This window comes from Ranitomeya imitator, chromosome 1 (assembly GCF_032444005.1).
Source record: "Ranitomeya imitator isolate aRanImi1 chromosome 1, aRanImi1.pri, whole genome shotgun sequence".
NCBI lineage: Eukaryota > Metazoa > Chordata > Amphibia > Anura > Dendrobatidae > Ranitomeya > Ranitomeya imitator.
Window position 1 is genome coordinate 579,926,274 of NC_091282.1, and position 27,455 is coordinate 579,953,728.

Below are 27,455 nucleotides of genomic sequence, written 5' to 3' on the forward strand. Positions count from 1 at the left end.
TCGTGACATCATTTCAGCAGCCAATCACAGCCAGTAGTTACATGGCCACCATGCAGAACAGGATGTTCCCACACTTGTATTCATTCCTCATTGGCTGAATTAAATAAAACCGGGACTTTGCCTTATGGGACCTTCCGATTCTGGTATCGGATATACTGAAAGTATCGGAACTCGGTATCGGAATTCCGATACAGCGAATATCGGCCGATACCCGATACTTGCGGTATCGGAATGCTCAACACTAGTCCTAACCGGTGGGCTTACTGTGAGGGAAGCAATGTAGCGTTGCTGACTACCATCATTCTGAGCAGGTGCACCAACGGTACTGGACGTTTGGTAGTTAGTCCAGGCTTGCAAGTGCATGCTGGTTAAATGTCTACGCATGCATGTTGTATTTAGCAGAGGGAAGAATCTCCTAAATTTACAGGTCTTTGAGCACTCTTACAGATAACTTTGCAATGATCATTCGGATCTAGGTTAAAAAATTCCCACACTGCACTCTTCCTACTATGGATTACCTTTTCAGGCATTGCACGCTGTGCTACTTTCACCGGATGGCCACGCTGTCCTAAAACTGGTTTTGGTTTTGACAAACATTTTTGGCCAGATACGGGTTTGCCAGATGAAAGCTGTTGCGATGTAGATGGCTGCTGCGGATCATCCTCCTCCGCTTCCGAGCTACTGGCAGCGGCACCCTCTTCCCCCAATGGCTGCCAATCTGGGTCAAAAACTGGGTCATCTATCACCTCCTCTTCAATGTCATGTGCACCTTCCTCTGTGTCACCGTGTAAGGTGCTATAGCGTTCGTGACGGGGCACCATAGTCTCATCAGGGTCAGATTCGGGCTCAGTACACTGCGAGGGCAATGTAGTGATCTGACACAAGGACACAAGGAAGCAACTTGTTCCTGACTGGGAGCATCCACTGACGACTCGCTGCTTTTATATTTGGAACTTTCTGAAGCGGAGGCGAAAGAGCTAGAGGCTGAGTCAGCAAGGAAAGCCCAAACTTTTTCCTGCTGCTCCGGCTTTAAAAGCAGTTTTCCTACTCCCAGATAAGGGAGCCTTCAAGGCCTTGTGTAGCCAGACGATGACGCTGGCTCAACACCTCGAGCCTTAGGTGCTATTTTGCTTTTCCCACTACCACCAGATGCTCCACCACCATCATTACCAGCTGGCAATGATCGCCCACGGCCTCTTTCACCAGACTTCCTAATTTTTGGAAAAATTTTATATGGTACTGTAAAACAAGGTAGAAGGTGTATATAAACTTGTTGAGAATTTAAATCTCCCTTTTTTTGGGGGGGAGACTACACCAAAACTCAGGCCCAGTGTATTACACTACACAATGTAAGTGGCAGAACCTGGCTGGAAGATATACGACCAACAGAACTGACTTAGATCTACTTAGTGCCAATTTAAATCTCCCTTTTTTGGAGGGGAGACTGCACCAAAACTCAGGCCCAGTGTATTACACTACACAATGTAAGTGGCAGAACCTGGCTGGAAGATATACGACAAAACAGAACTGACGTAGATCTACTTGGTGCCAATTTAAATCTCCCTTTTTTTGTGGGTAGACTGCACCAAAACTCAGGCCCAGTGTATTACACTACACAATGTAAGTGGCAGAACGTGGCTGGAAGATATGCGACAAAGAGAACTGACGTAGATGCACTTAGTGCCAATATAAATCTCCCTTTTTTGGGGGGGGAGACTGCACCAAAACTCAGGCCCAGTGTATTGCACTACACAATGTAAGTGACAGAACGTGGCTGGAAGATATACGACAAACAGAACTGATGTAGATCCACTTAGTGCCAATCTAAATCTCCCTTTTTTGGGGGGGAGACTGCACCAAAACTCAGGCCCAGTGTATTACACTACACAATGTAAGTGGCAGAACGTGGCTGGAAGATATACGACAAACAGAACTGACGTAGATCCACTTATTGCCAATTTAAATCTCCCTTTTTTTTGGGGGGGAGACTGCACAAAAACTCAGGCCCAGTGTATTCCACTACACAATGTAAGTGATAGAACGTGGTTGGAAGATATACGACAAACAGAACTGCCGTAGATCCACTTAGTGCCAATTTAAATCTCCCTTTTTTTTGGGGGGAGACTGCACCAAAACTCAGGCCCAGTGTATTACACTACACAATGTAAGTTGCAGAACGTGGCTGGAAGATATACTACAAACAGAACTGACGTAGATCCACTTAGTGCCAATTTAAATCTCCCTTTTTTTTGGGGGGAGACTGCACCAAAACTCAGGCCCAGTGTACTACACTACACAATGTAAGTGGCAGAACGTGGCAGGAAGATATGCAACAAACAGAACTGACGTAGTTCCACTTAGTGCCAATATAAATCTCCCTTTTTTTGGGGGGAGACTTGTTGTGAATTCTGCTTTTGGGCTCCCTCCGGTGGTTGTAGGTGGTAATGCAGTTGTCCCTGGGCTACAGTCCTGGTCAGGTGTATCTGCTGATTGCAATTCTGACTGGGGTATTTAGGTTTGCAGGATTCATTAGTCCTTGCCAGTTGTCAATGGTTATTGGGAGGTATTGGACCTCTGTCTGGTTTCTCCTGCTTAGCTGCCAATTAAGCAAAGATAAGTGTCTGTTTTTTTTTCTATGGCACACATGCTGTGTGCTGGATTTTTGATTGTATTTCTGCTCTGTGTGTAGGATTCTCTGGAGTTGCAGAAATACGTTCCACGTCTTTAGTTAGATGGAGGAATATTTTGTATAATCTGCTGTGAATATTTTTGGAAGGGTTTTAATACTGACCACACAGTATCCTGTCCTATCCTTTCCTATTTTAGCTAGAGTGGCCTCTTTTGCTAAATCCTGTTTTCTGCCTGTGTGTGTCTTTCCTCTCCTACTCACAGTCAATATTCGTGGGGGGCTGCCTTCCTTTGGGGTTCTGCTCTGAGGCAAGATAGTATTCCTATTTCCATCTATAGGGGTATTTAGTCCTCCGGCTGTGACGAGGTGTCTAGGGTTTGTTAGGCACACCCTACGGCTACTTCTAGTTGCGGTGTTAGATCAGGATTTGCGGTCAGTACAGTTACCACCTACTCCAGTGAAAGTTATTCATGCGGCTCCAAGGTCACCGGATCATAACAGAGACTGCACCAAAACTCAGGCCCAGTGTATTACACTACACAATGTAAGTGGCAGAATGTGGCTGGAAGATATAGGACAAACAGAACTGACGTAGATCCACTTATTGCCAATTGAAATCTCCCATTTTTGGGGGGAGACAGCACCAAAACTCAGACCCAGTGTATTACACTACATAATGTAAGTGGCAGAACGTGGCTGGAAGATATAGGACAAACAGAACTGACGTAGATCCACTTATTGCCAATTGAAATCTCCCTTTTTTGGGGGGAGACAGCACCAAAACTCAGGCCCAGTGTATTACACTACACAATGTAAGTGGCAGAACTTGGCTGGAAGTTATGCGACAAACAGAACTGACGTAGATCCACTTAGTGCCAATATAAATCTCCCTTTTTTTGGGGGGTAACTGCACCAAAACTCAGGCCCAGTGTATTACACTACACTATGTAAGTGGCAGAACGTGGCTGGAAGATATGTGACAAACAGAACTGACGCAGATCCACTTAGTGCCAATATAAATCTCCCTTTTTTGGAGGGGAAACTGCACCAAGACTCAGGCCCAGTGTATTACACTACACAATGTAAGTGGCAGAACGTGGCTGGAAGATATACGACAAACAGAACTGATGTAGATCCACTTAGTGCCAATTTAAATCTCCCTTTTTTTGGGGGGGAGACTGCATCAAAACACAGGCCCAGTGTATTACACTACACAATGTAAGTGGCAGAACGTGGCTGGAAGATATACGACAAACTAACAGAACTGTAACGTAGATCCACTTAGTGCCAATTAAAATCTCCCTTTTTTTGGGTATAGACTGCAACAAAACTCAGGCCCAGTGTATTACACTACACAATGTAAGTGGCAGAACGTGGCAGGAAGATGTACGACAAACTAACAGAACTGACGTAGATCCACTTAGTGCCAATTTAAATCTCCCTTTTTTGGGGGGAGACAGCCACAAAACTCAGGCCCAGTGTATTACACTACACAATGTAAGTGGCAGGCCGTGGCTGGAAGATATACGACAAACTAACAGAACTGACGTATATCCACTTAGTGCCAATTTAAATCTTCCTTTTTTGGTGGGGAGACTGCAACAAAACCCAGGCACAGTGTATAACACTACACAATGTAAGTGGCAGAACGTGGCTGGAAGATATATCAAAAAATACAAGCACTGTAATACAATTTCAATCTCCCTACAATGATCTCAGGACAATTATGGCAGCCAGCAATAAAAAGGACTGATGCACACAAAAGTGTGGACAAATAAACAAGAGAACTGTGCAGAAAGGAGCAACAGGATTTTTGCTTTTAAAAAAAGCAGTTGGTTTGCACAGCAGCGTACAAACAGCAATGCAGCTATCAGGGAGCCTTATAAGGCTTCAGAGCTGATGCACAAAAATATAAACTCCACTGTCCCTGCAAAGAAAAGGTGGTGTTGGACAGTGGAAATCGCTACAGCACAAGCAGTTTCGGGGCTTAATCTTCCCTCCCTAACTATATCCCTTCTTCTGATGCAGCTGCAGCAACCTCTCCCTATGCTGCGATCGGCAGAAGTAAGATGGCGGTCGGCGTGCCTGCCCCTTTATAGCCCCTGTGACGCCGCAGAAAGCAAGCCAATCACTTTCATGCCCTTCTCTAAAATGGTGGGGACCGAGACCTATGTCATCACGCTGCCCACACTCTGCGTCCTCCTTCATTGGATGAAAAATTGTGCTGAAAACATCATAAGAAACGCAACTTTGGCGCGCTGATCGCCGACCTCATGGCCGATCCCACACTAGGATCGGGACGGGTTTCACGAAACCCGACTTTGCCGAAAGTCGGCGATTTTTCAATTTGTCCAATCCGTTTCGCTCAACCCTATTCCTGATCCTCCTGGCGTGTATGTGTCGACTCCTCTCCACCTGTCGGCGCCCCGTCCTCTCTATTTAACTCCCTGGTTCCATGCAGATGACAAACCCTGATGAAGGACGACGGTCCAAAAAGTACGCCAGGGCATGTGCCACACCAGCATCCACCATCCAACAGGTAATCACATCCTCCTCTCTTACCCTCCCACAATATGGCAGTGACTCCACTCTTCTCTATACAGCACCCCTTCACTGCTCCCATCTCATAATTCTAGGTTCTGTGCAGGTTCTGTGCCCAGAGACCTCACATAAGGAACATCTACAGCTCTAGCAAAAATTAAGAGACCACCACATCAAAACCCTGTCAGCCCAATCTCCAGACCTGAACCCCATTGAAAACCTCTTGAATGTAATCAAGAGGATGATGGATAGTCACAAGCCATCAAACAAAGAAGGACTGCTTAGAGTTTTACTCCAGAAGCAGTGTGGAAGACGGGTGCAAAGCATGTCAAGACGTTTGAATGCTGTGATTTAAAATCATGGTTATTCCACAAAATATTGATTTCTGAACTCTTCCTGAGTTAAAACATTAGTATTGTTGTTTCTAAATGATTATGAACTTGTTTTCTTTGCATTATTTAAGATCTGAATGCCCTGTTTTTTTTATTTTGACCATTTTTCTTTGTCAGAAAATAAATACTAAATGTATTGCTTGGAAATTCAGAGACATGTTGTCAGAAGTTTATAGAATAAAATAATTTACATTTTACTCAAAAATCAGACAAACTGAACATTTTGCAGTGGTCTCTTAATTTTTTGCCAGAGCTGTATATTGGATCACTCAATTGAGCTAAATATTTACCCATACAGTAAATAGGGCAGCACGGTGGCACAGTGGTTAGCACAGCAGCCTTGCAGCGCTGGGGTCCTGGGTTCTAATCCCACCCAGGACAACATCTGCAAAGAGTTTGTATGTTCTCTCCGTGTTTGCGTGGGTTTCCTCCGGGCACTCCGGTTTCCTCCCACATTCGAAAGACATACTGATAGGGATTCTAGATTGTGAGCCCCATCGGGGACAGTGATGATAATGTGTGCAAAAACTGTAAAGCGCTGCGGAATATGTTAGCGCTATATAAAAAAAAAAATAAATAAAGATACAGTTCCTGCGTGCCTCAGTTCTGGGCCCCATACCTTTTTTGTAGGACAATTTTTTATCCAGTGGTATATATACTGTATACAATGGCATGGTATACTACTATATGCGTATTAATCTATGCTGCTTGATCAAATTTAATCCATATATGTATTTGACATATACCTTACCTGGTGATGCTTTGTTGTTTTACTCTTACATTTTACAGTGCATAATCAATTTTTCTTGTTATTAATTGTGCGGGCACCCTTTTGTTGTCTCAATAAAGGTATTTTATTCTTATATAACTGTTCCAATCTTTCCTTGACTAAATGTAAGCCAAAGGTAGGTGCATTGGATGTATTTTCCATACAGGGTGTGCCCAGAATCCACTTGCGAAAAAGCACCACAAAAGCACCCCATAAAATGAACATTGTGTTCCAACTTATGTCCCTTTTTTAACCACTTCAGGGTATATTTAGTACTTATAGATGCATTTAGTGTATAAATCTGCAGAGTGGTTGTTGTTTACTCAGCATTTGAAGTTTTGGTGCGCAGGGGTGGGACTGTGGGTAGGGTCTTCAACTCCTGCACTGGCCCCTCCACTTGCCTCCGGTGTTTGCATCTGCCTCCTATTTGAAATTTTGCCCCAGTGCCATCCTCTCTACTGGAGGCTCTTGTATTAATTGATCTTCAATAAAATGGAGCCAGTGCTTGCACGTGTGCAGATTGAGTTCTCGGCTCAAATACGAGTCAAAATTTCAATGAAGACTGCAGGGAGATCAATTTGTACAAATGCCGCCAGTGGCAAGAATGGTGCAGGCGTGAACTTCCAAAAAGGAGGCAGATACAAACACCAGAAGTGAAGGGTCTGAGACAGGAGCAAGGAGTAAAGATCTGCCAGTTTTTTGCTTCAGTAAGCATAATGGCAATAGATTGTCAGTAAGCAATGTAAAGACTATCTTGCACCACCTGACTCCCTATTGTCCCCAGTGTTGTCAATTGTTGGCACCCTAAGCAACTACACAAATTGCAAATATTTAAGCCTGTTCATGAGTACTAGATAATCCATTTAACACCTTAACAACCTATATTATACATATTTTTTACAGGTTGTGTCATGGATATATTGCACAGTCTTCATATCTAGCAGGTTTTAGTCATATTACACAGCAATTTACTGATGTTTTAACCCCTTAATGACAACCGATATGCATTAAAACGGCTGCCGCTAAGGACCTTTATTCCCTCATCACCGTTTTGAAATGACGAACTAGAATAAGGGTATAGCGCCCCCCCAGCATCCCAAAATCTATGGAATCTCAGCTTCCAGGGGGTAACTGAAACCCTGGATAACACTCAGGGCTGTAAATAACGATGTTTCAAGTAAAAAAAAAATGTTGTCCCCAAGCCCCCCTATCCACGCCCCAATACCTCCGCCATCCCTCAGGCTCTCCTGCTCCTGTCCCCGGCCCTCATCTTCCTGAAAAAAATGCACTGCACATTGTTAAATACTAATTATTAATTGAATTATTCTTATTTTCAATTTTGTACTAAGCACCTTGCTTCTTGCTGACATTACAAAAGCTATTTCTATATATATAGCTCAGAGTATAAGTCAACACCATATATAAAGGGAACACGTGGTCTGTGGGACATATAAATAATGTCTCTTAGGAGGGTGGGGGGCTTTTGTCACGTGGGAGCTGCCACCTCCTGCTTTCACCATCATTCTCCATGGACATCAGACAAGTCACACAAGGAAGGAACAGCTGATAGCCATGATGACTTCAGACTTCAGACTTCAGACTTCACGCAGACAGACGGGTTTTTATCATTCAGGACTTTGGGAAAGATGAGTAACAAGCGCTGATATTTACACATGGACAATCTGTTCGTAACTATTTCATCTATTTTTATGTTTTGCTGCAATTTGGTTTTCCTGTGGACAATTCAATAAACCACTACATTTTTTATGAGAATATCATGACATTTTTCTTTAAGAGTAAGCACCTGGTGAATAGTCCTGATTAAATAAATGTGCAAAATAAGCATATTTAACACACATGCACCCGCTGACATCTGCCGGCTGGCACACCATAACAGCAGGGACTTTTCCTATTGGTTACTTTTCATCACTGTGATAGACCCTTTCACAGTGATCAAAAGCCAATAATTAGTATGATATCTCCCCTGTGTCATCCCCTTGATAGATAGTATTCTCTATAAAGGTACCTTCACACTTAACGATTTTGTTAACGATATCGTTGCTTTTTGTGACGTAGCAACGATATCGTTAACAAAATCGTTATGCGTGACAGCGACCAACGATCAGGCCCCTGCTAGCAGATCGTTGGTCACTGGGGAAAGATCAGAACTTTATTTCGTCGCTGGTCTCCCACTGACATCGCTGAATCGGCATGTGTGACGCCGATTCAGCGATGTCTTCACTGGTAACCAGGGTAAACATCGGGTTACTAAGCGCAGGGCCGCGCTTAGTAACCCGATGTTTACCCTGATTACCATTGTAAAAGTAAAAAAAAAACACTACATACTTACATTCCTGTCACGTCCCTCGCCTTCAGCTTCCCTGCACTGTGTAGTGTGTAAGCGCCGGCCGGCCGTAAAGCAGAGCACAGCGGTGATGTCACCGCTCTGCTTTCCGGCCAGCGCTTAGACAGTGCAGGGAAGCTGACGCCGGGGGACGCGACAGGAATGTAAGTATGTAGTGTTTTTTTTTCACTTTTACAATGGTAACCAGGGTAAACATTGGGTTACTAAGCGCGGCCGTGCACTTAGTAACCCGATGTTTACCCTGGTTACCTGGGGGCATCGTTGGTCGCTGGAGAGCTGTCTGTGTGACAGCTCTCCAGCGACTAAACAGCGACGCTGCAGCGATCGACATCGTTGTCTATATCGCTGCAGGGTCGCTTAATGTGACGGTACCTCAACAGTGCACACTAGTAGAGGGTGAGACAGAGGGCTATTGACTTGTTTACATAGTCATACACGAAAAACGGAAGAAAAAGAAAGGAACCTAAAAAGACCTTCGGTATACGTGGACAGGCCCAGGCCCTAAATTTAACAAAATGGGAAGAGTGCTAGGAAGGGGAACAAGCAAACAAACCACAGGAGAAGCAATAGAGTAAACATTAGCAAGATTATCCTTGATTAGGTAGATGGGACTTCAAACATCCATCTAACTTGGAATATAGCCAGCACAGACTGCATGTGCCAGGAGAATATAAATAGTCACTTCCCCAAGATGTGATTGGACAAACCAAATGAGGGCGTGAAAACACTGGCATAGAAGCAAAACATAAAAGCAAATTCAAGAACATTATCAGCAGTTAGACAAAGACAACACAGGCTGTGGTCCAACAGAGAGGGAAACTGACCACACAGCCAGAGATCACCAATATCAATCCCTGGAGTCGCGCCATGACAGGGGCCTATTATAATGTATGGTGGACTATGTGGGGCCAATTATATTTTGTGGAGGGCTAACCCTTGTTAGTGGGACAACCCTTTTAAGTTTGTTTCCATATGAAAAGGTTCATCGTTATATTTGATAAGAAAAAAGTCCTCAATAGCAGAGTTTTTTTTAATAAATATCAACGTTGGCCCCTAACTTTGCTCAAGTTTTTGATTTTGACCCTCTGTGCTCTTGAGTGTGACATCCCTGATTTAGACTATATTCTGCAATAACATTCCAATGTTTGCATGTGTGCAGGCGCTTGCTTGACATTGTTTTTTCACGCGAGCATTGTGGTTACAAGTAGGATGCATCTCTAATGTGGCACAACAACATTATGCAAGTGTCTGCATATTCTGTGATGAAATCGATGGGAGCTGCTAGTGCAGGAATTGGGTGTAAGGTTTGTTTTTATTTTAGGCAGGGTACTACAGCAAGTGGTGGACAACCCATTCTAGTCAAATGTTGTTTTGGTTAGGTGACTTGGCGTGCCTGTATTTGTCTTCAGGAGCTCTATCACTGATGAAAACTAAGGTGAGTGATGGAAATCTCTGTGTAAATATGTTGAATCTATATAAGCAGTAGGAAATAAATGTCAGCAATGCATTACAATATATTAAACTTTTTGCATTTTATGTCTTTGCTTCAGTACAGAACGGTGCTGGTTCCAATTGTTAAAAGTCATAGTCGACAAGCGGATGGAAAGCCAATAAATTTTCTCTACCTTGCACCTGATGATAAAAATCCATTGATTCATCAACCTTTGATCCTAGAAATTACTCCATCTCCTGATGTGAAATACAAAACATTACCTGGGACAAATACAGAAATGAATGTTTTAGGAATCGTTATTTTTTCTGCTACAATAGGTAAGCATGTATGTTTAATGTGACTGGCTCCAGTGTGAGGCAAATGCATATTACTGTATATATATAGTTGTATGACCAATATTTGCTTCGTTTTCTGCCTCTTCATAAACATTTATAATCCTGTACATACTACTAAACCCAATTATACAACTGATCACATGCAGACATCTAAAAGAATTGCACAAACCCCCAGAAGTTCTTAATTAGTAGGCCACGTTCACACTATCAGCATTTGGTGAGTATTTTACCTCAGTATGTGTAAGCCTAAACCAGGAGTGGGTGATAAACACAGAAGTGGGTGACGTGTTTCTATTATACTTTCCCTCTGATTGTCCCACTCCTGGTTTTGGCTTTGCACATACTGAGGTAAAATACTGACCACATACTGAACTTGGTTTAATACTGATGCCCACAAAACTATTATGTCATTAGTTGTAAAAATAAAACCACAGCTCTACTGCTGACAGGGTAAAGGGCAATATTTCATATATTTAAGGCTGCTTTCATTAACCCCTTCCCGACCTGTGACACAGCGTATGCGTCATGAAAGTCGGTGCCAATCCGACCAGTGACGCATATGCTGTGTCACAGAATGATTGCGTCCCTGCAGATCGGGTGAAAGGGTTAACTCTCATTTCACCCGATCTGCAGGGACAGGGGGAGTGGTAGTTTAGCCCAGGGGGGGTGGCTTCACCCCCCCCCCCCCCCCACGTGGCTGCGATCGCTCTGATTGGCTGTTGAAAGTGAAACTGCCAATCAGAGCGATTTGTAATATTTCACCTAAAAAACTGGTGAAATATTACAATCCAGCCATGGCCGATGCTGCAATATCATCGGCCATGGCTGGAAACACTTATGTGCACCCATCCCACCCCACTGATCGCCCCCCCAGCCCCCCGATCTGTGCTCCGCTCCCCTCCGTCCTGTGCTCCGCTCCCCCGTCCTCCTGTCCGCTCCCCCGTGCTCCAATCACACCCCCCGTGCTCCAATCAAACCCCCCCCGCACTCCGATCCCCCCCCTGCACAGTGATCCCCCCCCTGTGCTCCGATCCACCCCCCCGCACAGCGATCCTCCACCCCGTGCTCCAATCCACCCCACCCCCGTGTTTCGATCCACCCCCCATGCTCCGATCCACCCCCCGTGCTCCGATGCCCCCGTGTCCTGATCTTCCCCCCCTTATACTTACCGAGCCTCCCGGGGTCCGTCCGTCTTCTTTCCTGGGCGCCGCCATCTTCCAAAATGGCGGGCGCATGTGCAGTGCGCTGTTGTGAATTCTGTGGCTGAATTCACTTCTGTGGTCACAAGTGGTATTGCAGTCTCTGGGCTTCCTCCCTCAGGTGTTTTGGTGAGCTCGTTGGCTGCCTTGCTATTTAGCTCCACCTGAGTCTGTCTTCCTTGCTCCTTGTCAATGTTCCAGTGTTGGATCTGAGCTACTGCATCTTTCCTTGGGCCTGCTGCTCTGCTAGATAAGTGCTTCTAGTTTGTTTTCTGTTTTTTCTGTCCAGCTTGCTATTAACTTTTGCTGGAAGCTCTGAGAAGCAAAGGAGTGCACCGCCGTGCTGTTAGTTCGGCACGGTGGGTCTTTTTGCCCCTTTGCGTGGTTTTCGTTTTAGGGTTTTTTGTAGACTGCATAGTTCTCTTTGCTATCCTCGCTCTGTCTAGAATATCGGGCCTCACTTTGCTGAATCTATTTCATTCCTACGTTTGTCTTTTCATCTTGCTAACAGTCATTATATGTGGGGGGCTGCCTATTCCTTTGGGGTATTTCTCTGAGGTAAGTCAGGCTTGTATTTCTATCTTCAGGCTAGTCAGCTCCTCAGGCAGTGTCGAGTTGCATAGGTAGTGATAGGCGCAATCCACTGCTGCTTATAGTTGTGTGAGGATAGATCAGGTACTGCAGTCTACAGAGATTCCACGTCTCAGAGCTCGTCCTATTGTTTTTGGTTATTGCCAGATCTCTGTATGTGCGCTGATTACTGCACGCTGTGTTGCCTGATTGCCAGCCATAACAGTACAAGGAGCCAAACCAATGATTCCCAATAGAGGGAAAAAAGAAATCCTGACAGCATTTTTTTTTCTTAGCTCTGTCTTCAGTCTTTTTTTTCCCCTAGACATTAGAGTGCTTCAGGACACAGCTGTGGACATGGATATTCAGGCTCTGTGCTCCTCAATGGATAATCTCGTTGTAAATGTACAAAAGATTCAAGATACTATTGATCAGAAATCGATGCTAGAACCAAGAATTCCGATTCCTGATTTGTTTTTTGGTGACAGAACTAAGTTCCTGAGCTTCAGAAATAATTGTAAGCTATTTTTGGCCTTGAAACCTCATTCTTCTGGTAATCCTATTCAACAGGTTTTGATTATTATTTCTTTTTTGCGCGGCGACCCACAGGACTGGGCGTTTTCTCTTGCACCAGGAGATTCTGCATTGAGTAATGTTGATGCATTTTTCCAGGCGCTGGGATTGCTTTACGATGAGCCTAATTCAGTGGATCAGGCTGAGAAAAATCTGCTGGCTTTATGCCAGGGTCAGGATGATGTAGAAGTATATTGTCAGAAATTTAGGAAGTGGTCAGTACTCACTCTGTGGAATGAATCTGCACTAGCGGCTTTGTTCAGAAAGGGTCTCTCTGAAGCTCTTAAGGATGTAATGGTGGGATTTCCTATGCCTGCTGGTTTGAATGAGTCTATGTCCTTGGCCATTCAGATCGGTCGTCGCTTGCGCGAGCGTAAATCTGTGCACCATCTGGCGGTATTGTCTGAGAGTAAACCTGAGCCTATGCAGTGCGACAGGACTATGACTAAAGTAGAACGGCAAGAACACAGACGTCTGAACAGACTGTGTTTCTATTGTGGTGATTCTACTCATGCTATTTCTAATTGTCCTAAACGCACTAGGCGGTTCGATAGCTCTGCCGTTATTGGTACTGTACAGTCCAAATTCCTTTTGTCCATTACCTTAATGTGCTCTTTGTCATCGTATTCTGTCATGGCGTTTGTGGATTCAGGCGCTGCCCTGAATCTGATGGATTTGGATTATGCTAAACGTTGTGGATTTTTCTTGGAGCCTTTCCGGTGTCCTATTCCGTTGAGAGGAATTGATGCTACACCTTTGGCCAAGAATAAGCCTCAGTACTGGGCCCAGCTGACCATGTGCATTGCTCCTGCACATCAGGAAGTTATTCGCTTTCTGGTACTGCATAATTTGCATGATGTGGTCGTGTTGGGGTTGCCATGGCTACAAACCCATAATCCAGTATTGGATTGGAACTCTATGTCGGTAACCAGCTGGGGTTGTCAGGGAGTACATGGTGATGTTCCATTTTTGTCTATTTCGTCATCCATTCCTTCTGACATCCCAGAGTTCTTGTCGGACTTTCAGGATGTATTTGAAGAGTCCAAGTCTGATGCCCTACCTCCGCATAGGAATTGTGATTGTGCTATCGATTTGATTCCTGGTAGTAAATTCCCTAAGGGTCGTTTATTTAATTTGTCCGTACCTGAACACACCGCTATGCGCAGTTATGTGAAGGAGTCCCTGGAGAAGGGACATATTCGCCCATCGTCGTCACCATTGGGAGCAGGGTTCTTTTTTGTAGCCAAGAAGGATGGTTCGCTAAGACCGTGTATTGATTACCGCCTTCTTAATAAGATCACTGTTAAGTTTCAGTATCCCTTGCCATTGATTTCTGACTTGTTTGCTCGGATTAAGGGGGCTAGTTGGTTTACTAAGATTGATCTTCGTGGTGCGTATAATCTGGTGAGAATCAGGCAGGGAGATGAATGGAAAACGGCATTTAATACGCCCGAGGGTCATTTTGAGTATCTGGTGATGCCGTTCGGACTTGCCAATGCTCCATCTGTTTTTCAGTCTTTTATGCATGACATTTTCCGTGAGTATCTGGATAAATTCTTGATTGTTTACTTGGATGACATTTTGATCTTCTCAGATGATTGGGAGTCTCATGTGAAGCAAGTCAGAATGGTTTTCCAGGTACTGCGTGCTAATTCCTTGTTCGTGAAGGGATCAAAGTGTCTCTTCGGTGTGCAGAAAGTTTCATTTTTGGGGTTCATCTTTTCCCCTTCTACTATCGAGATGGATCCGGTTAAGGTTCAGGCCATCCAGGATTGGACTCAGCCGACATCTCTAAAAAGTCTGCAGAAATTCCTGGGCTTTGCTAATTTTTATCGTCGCTTCATCTGTAATTTTTCTAGCATTGCCAGACCATTGACCGATTTGACCAAGAAGGGTGCTGATTTGGTTAATTGGTCTTCTGCTGCCGTGGAAGCTTTTCAGGAGTTGAAGCGTCGTTTTTGCTGTGCCCCTGTGTTGTGTCAACCTGATGTTTCTCTTCCGTTCCAGGTCGAGGTTGATGCTTCTGAGATTGGTGCAGGGGCGGTTTTGTCACAGAGAGGTTCTGGTTGCTCAGTGTTCAAACCATGTGCTTTCTTTTCCAGGAAATTTTCTGCTGCTGAGCGTAATTATGATGTGGGCAACCGAGAGTTGCTGGCCATGAAGTGGGCATTCGAGGAGTGGCGTCATTGGCTTGAGGGTGCTAAGCATCGCGTGGTGGTTTTGACTGATCATAAGAACCTTACTTATCTTGAGTCTGCCAAGCGCTTGAATCCTAGACAGGCCCGTTGGTCGTTATTTTTTGCTCGTTTTGATTTTGTGATTTCATACCTTCCGGGCTCTAAAAATGTGAAGGCGGATGCTCTGTCTAGGAGTTTTGTGCCCGACTCTCCGGGGTTATCTGAGCCGGCGAGTATCCTCAAGGAAGGAGTCATTGTGTCTGCCATCTCCCCTGATTTGCGGAGAGTGTTGCAGAAATTTCAGGCTAATAAACCTGATCGTTGTCCGGCCGAGAAACTGTTCGTCCCTGATAGGTGGACTAGTAAAGTTATCTCTGAACTTCATTGTTCGGTGCTGGCCGGTCATCCAGGAATCTTTGGTACCAGGGAGTTGGTTGCTAGATCCTTCTGGTGGCCATCTCTGTCGCGGGATGTGCGTGCTTTTGTGCAGTCCTGTGGAATTTGTGCTAGGGCTAAGCCCTGCTGTTCACGTGCCAGTGGGTTGCTTTTGCCCTTGCCGGTCCCGAAGAGGCCTTGGACACATATTTCGATGGATTTCATTTCTGACCTTCCCGTTTCTCAAAAAATGTCGGTCATTTGGGTGGTCTGTGATCGCTTTTCTAAAATGGTCCATCTGGTGCCCTTGGTTAAATTGCCTTCCTCCTCTGATTTGGCGCCTTTGTTCTTCCAGCATGTGGTTCGTTTACATGGCATTCCTGAGAATATTGTTTCTGACAGAGGTTCCCAGTTTGTCTCGAGGTTCTGGCGAGCCTTTTGTGGTAGGATGGGCATTGACCTATCTTTCTCCTCGGCCTTCCATCCTCAGACTAATGGCCAGACCGAACGAACCAATCAGACCTTGGAAACATATCTGAGATGTTTTGTTTCCGCTGACCAGGATGATTGGGTGTCATTTTTGCCGTTGGCTGAGTTCGCCCTTAATAATCGGGCCAGCTCGGCTACCTTGGTCTCTCCATTTTTCTGCAATTCTGGGTTCCATCCTCGTTTCTCTTCAGGACAGGTTGAGTCTTCGGACTGTCCTGGTGTGGATTCTGTGGTGGACAGGTTGCAGCAGATCTGGACTCAGGTAGTGGACAATTTGACCTTGTCCCAGGAGAAGGCTCAGCTTTTCGCTAATCGCAGACGCCGTGTGGGACCCCGACTTCGTGTTGGGGATCTGGTTTGGTTATCTTCTCGTCATATTCCTATGAAGGTTTCCTCTCCTAAATTTAAACCTCGTTTTATTGGTCCGTATAGGATTTCTGAGATTCTCAATCCGGTGTCTTTTCGTCTGATCCTCCCAGACTCCTTTTCCATACATAATGTATTCCATAGGTCGTTGTTGAGGAGATACGTGGCACCTATGGTTCCATCTGTGGAGCCTCCTGCCCCTGTTTTGGTGGAGGGGGAATTGGAGTATATTGTGGAGAAGATTTTGGATTCTCGTGTCTCTAGACGGAAACTCCAGTATCTGGTCAAATGGAAGGGTTATGCTCAGGAAGATAATTCCTGGGTTTTTGCCTCTGATGTCCATGCCCCAGATCTTGTTTGTGCCTTTCATGTGGCTCATCCTGGTCGGCCTGGGGGTTCTGGTGAGGGTTCGGTGACCCCTCCTCAAGGGGGGGGTACTGTTGTGAATTCTGTGGCTGAATTCACTTCTGTGGTCACAAGTGGTATTGCAGTCTCTGGGCTTCCTCCCTCAGGTGTTTTGGTGAGCTCGTTGGCTGCCTTGCTATTTAGCTCCACCTGAGTCTGTCTTCCTTGCTCCTTGTCAATGTTCCAGTGTTGGATCTGAGCTACTGCATCTTTCCTTGGGCCTGCTGCTCTGCTAGATAAGTGCTTCTAGTTTGTTTTCTGTTTTTTCTGTCCAGCTTGCTATTAACTTTTGCTGGAAGCTCTGAGAAGCAAAGGAGTGCACCGCCGTGCTGTTAGTTCGGCACGGTGGGTCTTTTTGCCCCTTTGCGTGGTTTTCGTTTTAGGGTTTTTTGTAGACTGCATAGTTCTCTTTGCTATCCTCGCTCTGTCTAGAATATCGGGCCTCACTTTGCTGAATCTATTTCATTCCTACGTTTGTCTTTTCATCTTGCTAACAGTCATTATATGTGGGGGGCTGCCTATTCCTTTGGGGTATTTCTCTGAGGTAAGTCAGGCTTGTATTTCTATCTTCAGGCTAGTCAGCTCCTCAGGCAGTGTCGAGTTGCATAGGTAGTGATAGGCGCAATCCACTGCTGCTTATAGTTGTGTGAGGATAGATCAGGTACTGCAGTCTACAGAGATTCCACGTCTCAGAGCTCGTCCTATTGTTTTTGGTTATTGCCAGATCTCTGTATGTGCGCTGATTACTGCACGCTGTGTTGCCTGATTGCCAGCCATAACAGTGCGCCCGCCGAATCTGCCGGCCGGCAGATTCGTTCCAGAGTGAATTTTGATCACTGAGATATAACCTATCTCAGTGATCAAAATAGAAAAAATAGTAAATGACCCCCCCCCTTTGTCACCCCCATAGGTAGGGACAATAAAAAAAATAAAGAATTTTTTTTTTCCACTAAGGTTGGGGTAAGAACTAGGGTTAGGGGTAGGGTTAGGGTTAGGGGTAGGGTTAGGGGTAGGGTTAGGGTTAGGGGTAGGGTTAGGGGTAGGGTTAGGGGTAGGGTTAGGGTTAGGGGTAGGGTTAGGTGTAGGGTTAGGGGTAGGGTTAGGGTTAGGGGTAGGGTTAGGGGTAGGGTTAGGGTTAGGGTTAGGTATAGGGTTAGGGTTCGGGATGTGCACACGTATTCTGGTCCTTTGCGGATTTTTCCGCAGAGGATTTGATAAATCCGCAGTGCTAAACCGCTGTGGATTTACCGCGGTTTTTCTGCGCATTTCACTGCGGTTTTACAACTGCGATTTTCTATTGGAGCAGTTGTAAAACCGCTGCAGAATCCGCAGAAAGAAGTGACATGTTGCGGAATGTAAACCGCTGCGTTTCCGTGCAGTTTTTCTGCAGCATGTGTACAGCGATTTTTGTTTCCCATAGGTTTACATTGAACTGTAAACTCATGGGAAACTGCTGCAGATCCGCAGCGTTTTCCGCAGCGTGTGCACATACCTTTAGAATTAGGCGGATTCGCAGCAGTGTTCCATCACATTTACAGTACCATGTAAACATATGGAAATCCAAATCCGCTGTGCCCATGGTGCGGAAAATACCACGCGGAAACGCTGCGTTGTATTTTCCGCAGCATGTCAATTCTTTTTTTTGGAGCAGTTGTAAAACCGCTGCAGAATCCGCAGAAAGAAGTGACATGCTGCGGAATGTAAACCGCTGCGTTTCCGTGCAGTTTTTCTGCAGCATGTGTACAGCGATTTTTGTTTCCCATAGGTTTACATTGAACTGTAAACTCATGGGAAACTGCTGCGGATCCGCAGCGTTTTCCGCAGCGTGTGCACATACCTTTAGAATTAGGCGGATTCGCAGCAGTGTTCCATCACGTTTACAGTACCATGTAAACATATGGAAATCCAAATCCGCTGTGCCCATGGTGCGGAAAATACCACGCGGAAACGCTGCGTTGTATTTTCCGCAGCATGTCAATTCTTTTTGCGGATTCCACAGCGTTTTACACCTGTTCCTCAATAGGAATCCACAGGTGAAATCCGCACAAAAAACACTGGCAATCCGCGGTAAATCCGCAGGTAAAACGCAGTGCCTTTTAGCCGCGGATTTTTCAAAAATGGTGCGGACATATCTCACACGAATCCGCAACGATGGCACATAGCCTTAGGGTTAGGGTTGGAATTAGGGTTGTGGTTAGGGTTAGGGGTGTGATGGGGTTAGGGTTGTGGTTAGGGGTGTGTTGGGGTTAGGGTTGTGATTAGGGTTACGGCTACAGTTGGGATAAGGGTTAGGGGTGTGGGGGGGTTAGTGTTGGCGTCAGAATTGAGGGGTTTCCACTGTTTAGGCACATCAGGGGGTCTCCAAACGCAACATGGCGCCACCATTGATTCCAGCCAATCTTGTATTCAAAAAGTCAAATGGTGCTCCCTCACTTCCGAGCCCCGACGTGTGCCCAAACAGTGTTTTACCCCCACATATGGGGTACCAGCATACTCAGGACAAACTGCGCAACAATTACTGGGGTCCAATTTCTCCTGTTACCCTTGAGAAAATAAAAAAATTGCTTGCTAAAACATCATTTTTGAGGAAAGAAAAATGATTTTTTATTTTCACGGCTCTGCGTTGCAAACGTCTGTGAAGCACTTGGGGGTTCAAAGTGCTCACCACATATCTAAATAAGTTCCTTGGGGGGTCTGGTTTCCAAAATGGGGTCACTTGTGGGGGGTTTCTACTGTTTAGGTACACCAGGGGCTCTGCAAACGCAACGTGACGTCCGCAGACCATTCCATCAAAGTCTGCATTTCAAAAGTCACTACTTCCCTTCTGAGCCCCGACGTGTGCCCACACAGTGGTTTACCCCCACACATGGGGTATCAGCGTACTCAGGAGAAACTGGATAACAACTTTTGTGGTCCAATTTCTCCTGTAACCCTTGGGAAAATAAAAAATTCTGGGCTAAAATATTATTTTTGAGGAAAGAAAACGTATTTATTATTTTCACGGTTCTGCGTTATAAACTTCTGTAAAGCACTTGGGGGTGGAAAGTGCTCACCACATATCTAGATAAGTTCCTTTGGGGGTCTAGTTTCCAAAATGGGGTCACTTGTGGGGGGTTTCTACTGTTTAGGCACACCAGGGGCTCTGCAAACGCAATGTGACGCCCGCAGACCATTCCATCAAAGTCCGCATTTCAAAAGTCACTACTTCACTTCCGAGCCCCGACGTGTGCCCAAACAGTGGTTTACCCCCACACCTGGGGTATCAGCGTACTCAGGAGAAACTGGACAACAACTTTTGTGGTCCAGTTTCTCCTGTAACCCTTGGGAAAATAAAAAATTCTGGGCTAAAATATTATTTTTGAGGAAAGAAAACGTATTTATTATTTTCACGGCTCTGCGTTATAAACTTCTGTGAAGCACTTGGGGGTTGAAAGTGCTCACCACATATCTAGATAATTTCATTTCGGGGTCTAGTTTCCAAAATGGGGTCACTTGTGGGGGGTTTCTACTGTGTAGCCATATCAGGGGCTCTGCAAACGCAACGTGATGCCCGTAGAGCATTCCATCACAGTCTGTATTTCAAAACGTCACTACTTCACTTCCGAGCCCCGGCAAGTGCCCAAATAGTAGTTTACCCCCACATATGGGGTATCACCGTACTCAGGAGAAACTGGACAACAAATATTGGGGTCAAATTTCTTCTGTTACCCTTGGGAAAATTAAAAAATTCTGGGCTAAAAAATCATTTTTGAGAAAAGACATTTTTTATTTTATTTTCATGGCTCTGCGCTATAAACTTCTGTGAAGCACTTGAGGGTTCAAAGTGCTCACCACACATCTAGATTAGTTCCTTTGGGGCTCTAGTTTCCAAAATGGGGTCATTTGTGGGGGATCTCCAATGTTTAGGCACACAGGGGCTCTCCAAACGCGACATGGTGTCCGCTAATGATTGGAGCTAATTTTCCATTTAAAAAGCCAAATGGCGTGCCTTCCCTTCTGAGCCCTGCCGTGCGCCCAAACAGTGGTTTACCCCCACATATGGGGTATCTGCGTACTCAGGACAAACTGGATAACAACATTTGTGGTCCAATTTCTCCTATTACCCTTGACAAAATAGGAAATTCCAGGCTAAAAAATAATTTTTGAGGAAGAAAAAGTATTTTTTATTTTCATGGCTCTGCGTTATAAACTTCTGTGAAGCACCTGGGGGTTTAAAGTGCTCAATATGCATGTAGATAAGTTCCTTGGGGGGTCTAGTTTCCAAAATGGGGTCGCTTGTGGGGGAGCTCCAATGCACAGGCACACAGGGGCTCTCCAAACGCGACATGGTGTCCGCTAACAATTGGAGCTAATTTTCCATTCAAAAAGTCAAAAGGCGCGCCTTCCCTTCCGAGCCCCGCCGTGTGCCCAAACAGTGGTTTACCCCCACATATGAGGTATCGGCGTACTCGGGAGAAATTGCTCAACAAATTTTAGGATCCATATTATCCTATTGCCCATGTGAAAATGAAAAAATTGAGGCGAAAACATTTTTTTTGTGAAAAAAAGTACTTTTTCATTTTTACGGATCAATTTGTGAAACACCTGAGGGTTTAAAGTGCTCACTAGGCATCTAGATAAGTTCCTTGGGGGGTCCAGTTTCCAAAATGGGGTCACTTGTGGGGGAGCTCCAATGTTTAGGCACACAGGGGCTCTCCAAACGCGACATGGTGTCCGCTAACGATGGAGATAATTTTTCATTCAAAAAGTCAAATGGCGCTCTTTCCCTTCCGAGCCTTACCATGTGCCCAAACAGTGGTTTATCCCACATGTGAGGTATCGGTGTACTCAGGAGAAATTGCCCAACAAATTTTAGGATCCATTTTATCCTGTTGTCCATGAAAAAATGAAAAAATTGAGGCTAAAAGAATTTTTTTGTGAAAAAAAAGTACTTTTTCATTTTTACGGATCAATTTGTGAAGCTCCTGGGGGTTTAAAGGGCTCACTATGCATCTAGATAAGTTCCTTGGGGCGTCTAGTTTCCAAAATGGGGTTACTTGTGGGGCACTTCCAATTTTTAGGCACACGGGGGCTCTCCAAACGTGACATGGTGTCCGCTAAAGAGTGCAGCCAATTTTTCATTCAAAAAGTCAAATGGCGCTCCTTCCCTTCCAAGCCCTGCCGTGCGCCCAAACAGTGGTTTACCCCCACATATGAGGTATCAGCGTACTCAGGACAAATTGGACAACAACTTTCGTTGTTCAGTTTCTCCTTTTACAATTGGGAAAATTAAAAAATTGTTGCTGAAACATCATTTTTGTGACTAAAAGGTTAAATGTTCATTTTTTCCTTCCATGTTGCTTCTGCTGCTGTGAAGCACCTGAAGGGTTAATAAACTTCTTGAATGTGGTTTTGTGCACCTTGAGGGGTGCAGTTTTTAGAATGGTGTCACTTTTGGGTATTTTCAGCCATATAGACTCCTCAAACTGACTTCAAATGTGAGGTGGTCCCTAAAAAAAATGGTTTTGTAAATTTCGTTGTAAAAATGAGAAATCGCTGGTCAAATTTTAACCCTTATAACTTCCTAGCAAAAAAAATTTTGTTTCCAAAATTGTGCTGCTGTAAAGTAGACGTGTGGGAAATGTTATTTATTAACTATTTTGTGTCACATAACTCTCTGGTTTAACAGAATAAAAATTCAAAATGTGAAAATTGCGAAATTTTCAAAATTTTTGCCAAATTTCCGTTTTTATCACAAATAAACACAGAATTTATTGACCTAAATTTACCACTAACATGAAGCCCAATATGTCTCAGAACCGCTAGGATCCATTGAAGCGTTCCTGAGTTATTACCTCATAAAGGGACACTGGTCAGAATTGCAAAAAACTGCAAGGTCTTTAAGGTCAAAATAGGCTGGGTCATGAAGGGGTTAATTAGATGTAGGTCTGTATGAGAGAAAATAAAGTTAGTATTATTTTTGCTATTTTCAAACTCTCTCGTGGAGGCAGCTACTTTAGTGGAGCATGCTTGCTTCTTTCATTCTCTGCAGACAGGCAGTCTGAAAGACAGTTGTGCATGCTTTATTGCAGTTGAAATAAATGACAATTATTTCATAAAAATTGACAGTCTTTCAAGATCTTATTTTATATGTGTAGCATGCAGGAATTTTTCTTATGTCTGAAACTACTGTTTGACCCATGTATGGCTCAGATGGAAGGGACAGCTATTTGGAGAGCAAAATTTGGAATAGTTTTTGGTCAGGTGCATTTGCAAAGCCCCTGGGCTACCAATACAGTGGGAGCACACCAAAGGTGAGCACATTTTGGAAACTACACTCCTCCATAAATGGTAGGTATAGTGAGCATTTTTATTCCCCAGGTGCTTCACAGATTTATTTACCTTTGGGTGGTGAAAATTAAAAATGTGTCACAGTATTTTGTACAGTAACTAATAATTTTGGATACTACTACTCTCAAAACATATATTTCAGGGTTTAGCCATCGTTATGACTGCACAAGTCTTTTCCAGAAATTAGTATGCAATTAATGTTATAGAGTGAAAAATGCTATTTTTTCGTAGGTATGCCATTTTAGCTCCTAATACAGTTGTGCTCAAATGTTTGCATACCCCAGTAGAATTTTTCCTTTCTTGGCCTTTTTTTCAGAGAATACAAACGCCAAAACCTTTTCTCCACGCATGGTTAGTAATTGGGTAAAGCCATTTATTGTCAAACAACTGTGCTTTCTCATTTTAAATCATAATGACAACCCAAAACATCCAAATGACCCTGATGAAAAGTTTACATACTCCCTTTCTTAATACTCTGTATTGCCCCCTCTAACATCAATCACAGCTTGAAGTCTTTGGTGGTAGTTGTGGATGAGGTTCTTTATTTTCTCAGGTGATAAAGCTGCCCACTTTTCTTGGCAAAAAGCCTCCAGTTCCTGTAAAGTCCTGGGCTGTCTAGCATGCACTGCATGCTTGAGATCTCCGCAGAGTGGTTCAATGATACTGAGGTCAGGAGACTGAGATGGCCACTCCAGAACCTTCACTTTGTTCTGCTGTAGCCAATGACAGGTCAACTTGGCCTTGTGTTTTATATCGTTGTCATATTGGAACATACAAGTACGTCCCATGCGCAATTTCTAGGCTAATGAGTGAAAATTTGCCACCAGTATTTGCTGATAACATGCTGCATTCATGTTTCCTTCAACTTTGACCAGGTTTCTTGTGCCTTTGTAGCTCACTCATCCCCAAAACATCAGCGATCCACCTCTGTGCTTTACAGTAGGAATGGTGATCCTTTCATCACAGGCCTTGTTGACCTCTCTCCAAATGTAATGTTTTTGGTTGTGGCCAAAAAGTGAATTTTTGGTCTTAGCACTGAAAAAAGGCCAAGAAAGCAAAAATTCTGCCAGGGTATGCAAACTTTTTATCACAACTGTATATTAAAGGGCCACTGTCACCTCCTCCAGCTGTTATAAACTAAAAGAGCCAACTTGTGCAGCAGTAATGCTGCATTCTAACAAGGTGGCTCTTTTAGTTTTTGGTGCATTTATTCCCAAAATAAAGCGTTTTATAACTCCTCCAAAATACCTGTCTTTGGACAGGGAGGCAGGTCTTAACCCCCCTGCTTGAAACGCCACACTGCGAGTGAGCTCTGGCCGTCTGACGTCACATCCAGTCTTGCAGACTGCGCCTGCACCAGCCAGTACTAAACATCGCAGGCGCCGGATTTCATGGGAAAACAGCGCAGAGGGGGCAGCGCCCGGCGCCCCATAAGATTTGAGTGAAGGCAGTGTGGCGTTTCAAGCCAGATTTTTATTAAGAATTATTTACACAAGCGGAGCCTAGGATATTTAAAATGAACCTGTAGCAGGTTTTTTGTTATGTAAACTACAGGCATTGTCATACTTCCGCTGTTACACTGATTAAAATTATACCTGGGGTGAAGAAATCTGTATTGTGGTTCTTGTGTAATCAGTGTTAGAAGTTTTCAGTTAATGAGATTATCGTGCTCTGCGGCTGGATTGTAGGTAGAGTCTTAAATTCCTGTTCTAAGCCAGAGAAACCAAGGAAAGACCTGCCCTCTGGCTGCCCTGACGCAAAAGCATGTTCATCATCATAGAGACAGAGAGAGAGGCAGAGAGATGAAGATAGTCAATGTAGCTACAGCGAGAGATACAGAGAGATACACAGAGAGAAAGCTACAGAGAGATACAGAGAGAGATAGACAGAGCGATACACAGAGAGAGATACAGAAAAAGAGATACAGTAAAAGAAATACCGAGAGAGAAAGATACACAGATATAGACAGAGAGATACAGAGAGAGAGATAGACAGAGAGATACAGAGAAAGAGATACACAGAGAGAGAGATACTGGTGGAAGAGGAATCAACAGTGGAGATCGGTTCCCAATATGTCACCACATGTTATTAGCTGAGAGGAACGTAAGTCCCCCAAATGGACTATTACTGCCTAAACCGTGCCCCCCCCCCCCAACATCCCATTCCCATAACCCCAATCCCCTACTGGTCACACCTATTCTTTCTTGCATTGACAACACTAATTGTATCTTGGTCCTGCCTGTGGCGCCCCAGGGTCCTGGTCATCACAGTAGCATTGCCTCCCTCACGGGGGAGGTGGTCTTACGTTTGGAGGCAAGAAGGGATAACTGTCACCAGGTAACCACAAGCATGCAACATGTTCACACTCCAGGCTACCAGGGGGAGCTTTTGATACTATTTACTATGTGACTCCCCATATATATGGTAGTTTGTAGGGAAGGTTAGTCAGTTCTTGCCAGGAAACAGACTGGAGAAGTCTGAGGCAGAAGAGGGTGTACGGAGCTGTGTAGACCCAGTGCTGCAGTTCCTGGAAAGAGACATACAGAAAGCCGAATGTATTGCAGTGTGCATGTAGGAGAGCGAAGGACAGGAGAGGAATACCAGTGGGAGACCAGCCACGAGCAGGCTGCCTCCTTCTGCAGTGCAGAGACCGGTAGCCAGAACACCGAGATTGTAAGGGCCTCTATGACCTACATCAGAGACCGGCAGGACAGCTGAACTCCAAGTTACCTGTCCACTTTAATACCCAGGACGCACGGTGACAACCTTAGAGCCTGGGGCGTGCTAGAGTCCCTATGAACAGGCTCAAGTCACCAGTCATACAGATTGTGTCCTATCCTATACGGGGGACAGAGAGAACATCTGTGAGGACCTTATATGATGCCATGGGCAGTAAGGAACTACAACACCACAGCGTTAGAGGAAACCTTTGATTTCCACCTGGATAAGGGGACTCCTATCTGCCTGCCCTGTGATCTGGTGCTCTGGACTGTGGTTGCTGAAGTCTTCAGTAAATAAGGTAAAGAGACTGCAAACCTGTGTCCTCATTCTTCACTGCACTTCTCACCATCTTTCATCTACACACCGGGATCCCTGGGGATATACTTCACCTGTGGGAAGGCATACCATCTAGCTTCCATAACATCACCCCAGAGGACCCCTTAAAGCAGCGTCGTTCCCCAATGACTGAATAGCACAGGGGGCATCAAGAACATAAACTTTATTCCCTTTAAATACCTTTCCGCTTTTACATGGGCACCCAGGGCCACGGACTGGGTTGCCACCGTGACATCCCCCTGTGAACGCAGGACCCGGTACCAAGTACCCCACGGCCCTGGCGGGCGACTCATGCCAATAAAGCCTATTTAAATTTGATACGGAGAGAGAGATACAAAGAGAGAGAGAGCTATATATAGAGAGAGAAACACCGGGTTATGTGGATGGGATGTTGGGGGGCATAGTTTGGGCAGTAATAGCAGATTCGGTCTTATGTTCCTCTCAGCTTATGACATGGTGTAACATATTGGGCAGTGATCTCCACCATTGATTCCTCCTCCCCAAATAGGATACGTAGTTCCTGTCCTTGTCCATGAATGGGAAGTCTGCGAAGTGAGTAGAGTGTCTGTGGAAGTGGAATGCTCTCCCTGCTGACTATTTATTGCAGTGCAACAGGAAGTTCAACTTATCCTCCAGAGCCCAATGCTGGCAGTACTGGAATAGTCTGTTCTTGCATGGCTTGTATGTCTGTCAGTGCCGCCCTGTTTTCATCTCTAGGCTGTGGGAACTCAGTCTGTACAGACTTAGGGTCTGCCTATCTTTGTGATGGAGTAATCTCTCCAGATATGGAGCCAAAATGTAGTCCCTCCACAGTGACTGATAGATGATGAGTTTCTGGGCGTTCTCTAATGCACTCTTCCATCCATTTATCTATTGTTTCCTACAATTCTCTGAGGTCCCCTTTATTTGGGCTTTTGTCAGGGTGTTGCTGACTTTGGCTGGAATTAGTGATGACCATGCACTAAAATGCTCGGGTGCTCGTTGCTCGGGTCAAGCAGATTGGAATACTCTGGTACTCGGCCAGAACAACGAGCCCATAGAGTAAGTCTATGTGAGACCCGAGTATTTTTATTGTGATCCCCCCTGGGGGTCCTTCTAAGGTCTAAAAACGTCTCAAAATGATGGAAACACTGCTCAAATGACACAGGGACATCATGGGGATCACCCCTTGAAGCATTTCAGAAACCACCGGAGACTAGACGGAGGTGGACATGACTTGGGGATGGGTGGACTGAGAACTCCTGCAGACTTTGTTTGTATTGCAGTGTAGATTTTAAACAAGAATGTTGTTGCTTTAAGAGGAAGGAGTTTAGATGTTTGTGCCTGGTGTATTACTGTGAGGAGGGTGGGGCTTATATAGGGAGGCAACTCTGGCTCTCTCTCTTTCCCTCACACGATGGACAGGAGGAAACATTGGAGGAAACATGTCT

At 44.8% G+C, this 27,455-nt stretch overlaps 1 protein-coding gene across 1 annotated transcript in view; it reads left to right on the forward strand.

Moving 5' to 3' along the window:
• Positions 1 to 27,455, forward strand: part of LOC138680259 (excitatory amino acid transporter 5-like) — a 1,936,174-nt gene that overhangs the window by 1,076,434 nt on the left and 832,285 nt on the right. Inside the window, exon 5 of the mRNA XM_069767861.1 lies at positions 10,247 to 10,466. Within this exon, the coding sequence (XP_069623962.1) occupies positions 10,247 to 10,466 (220 nt within the window). The remainder of the gene's footprint in view (positions 1 to 10,246; positions 10,467 to 27,455) is intronic.